General features: G+C 65.4%; 1 protein-coding gene across 1 annotated transcript in view; it reads left to right on the top strand.

Annotated features, from left to right (window-relative positions):
* The first annotated feature begins 199 nt into the window (after positions 1–199).
* Positions 200–344, top strand: part of SFTPC (surfactant protein C) — a 1,233-nt gene continuing 1,088 nt past the window's right edge. Inside the window, exon 1 of the mRNA XM_010143073.1 lies at positions 200–244. Coding sequence (XP_010141375.1) covers positions 200–244 — 45 coding nt within the window. The remainder of the gene's footprint in view (positions 245–344) is intronic.

Here is a 344-nt window from a genome sequence, read left to right as displayed (position 1 = left end):
CTGTGAGGCAAATACCAGGAAAGGGCCCTCGGAGGTTTCATCCCCCCTCCCTAGCTCCTCTCCAGGCTCAGCAAACAGCACAAGTGGCACCTTGGCAGCTGGAGTGGCCCCAGCCCCCTCCTGCGTGCCCAGGACCCTACAAATACCCCCCAGCTCTGGCTGGCAAAGGGACAGGAGCCACACGGTGAGAGAAGGCGAGATGGATGCCAGCTCCAAAGAGGCGCTGATAGAGGAGGCACCTCCGGTAAGGAGCACCCATCACCCAGCCTGGGAAGCCGCCGCGGGGCTGAGCAACGTCTTCCTCTCCCAGCCCCACGGCAGCGGCCCCCACGGGCGCTCCCCTG

The sequence above is a fragment of the Buceros rhinoceros genome, unplaced genomic scaffold (assembly GCF_000710305.1).
Source record: "Buceros rhinoceros silvestris isolate BGI_N320 unplaced genomic scaffold, ASM71030v1 scaffold44009, whole genome shotgun sequence".
Classification (NCBI taxonomy): Eukaryota; Metazoa; Chordata; class Aves; order Bucerotiformes; family Bucerotidae; genus Buceros; species Buceros rhinoceros.
The sequence above is the reverse complement of the archived record's forward strand: the minus strand, read 5'-3'. Positions and strand labels throughout refer to the sequence as shown.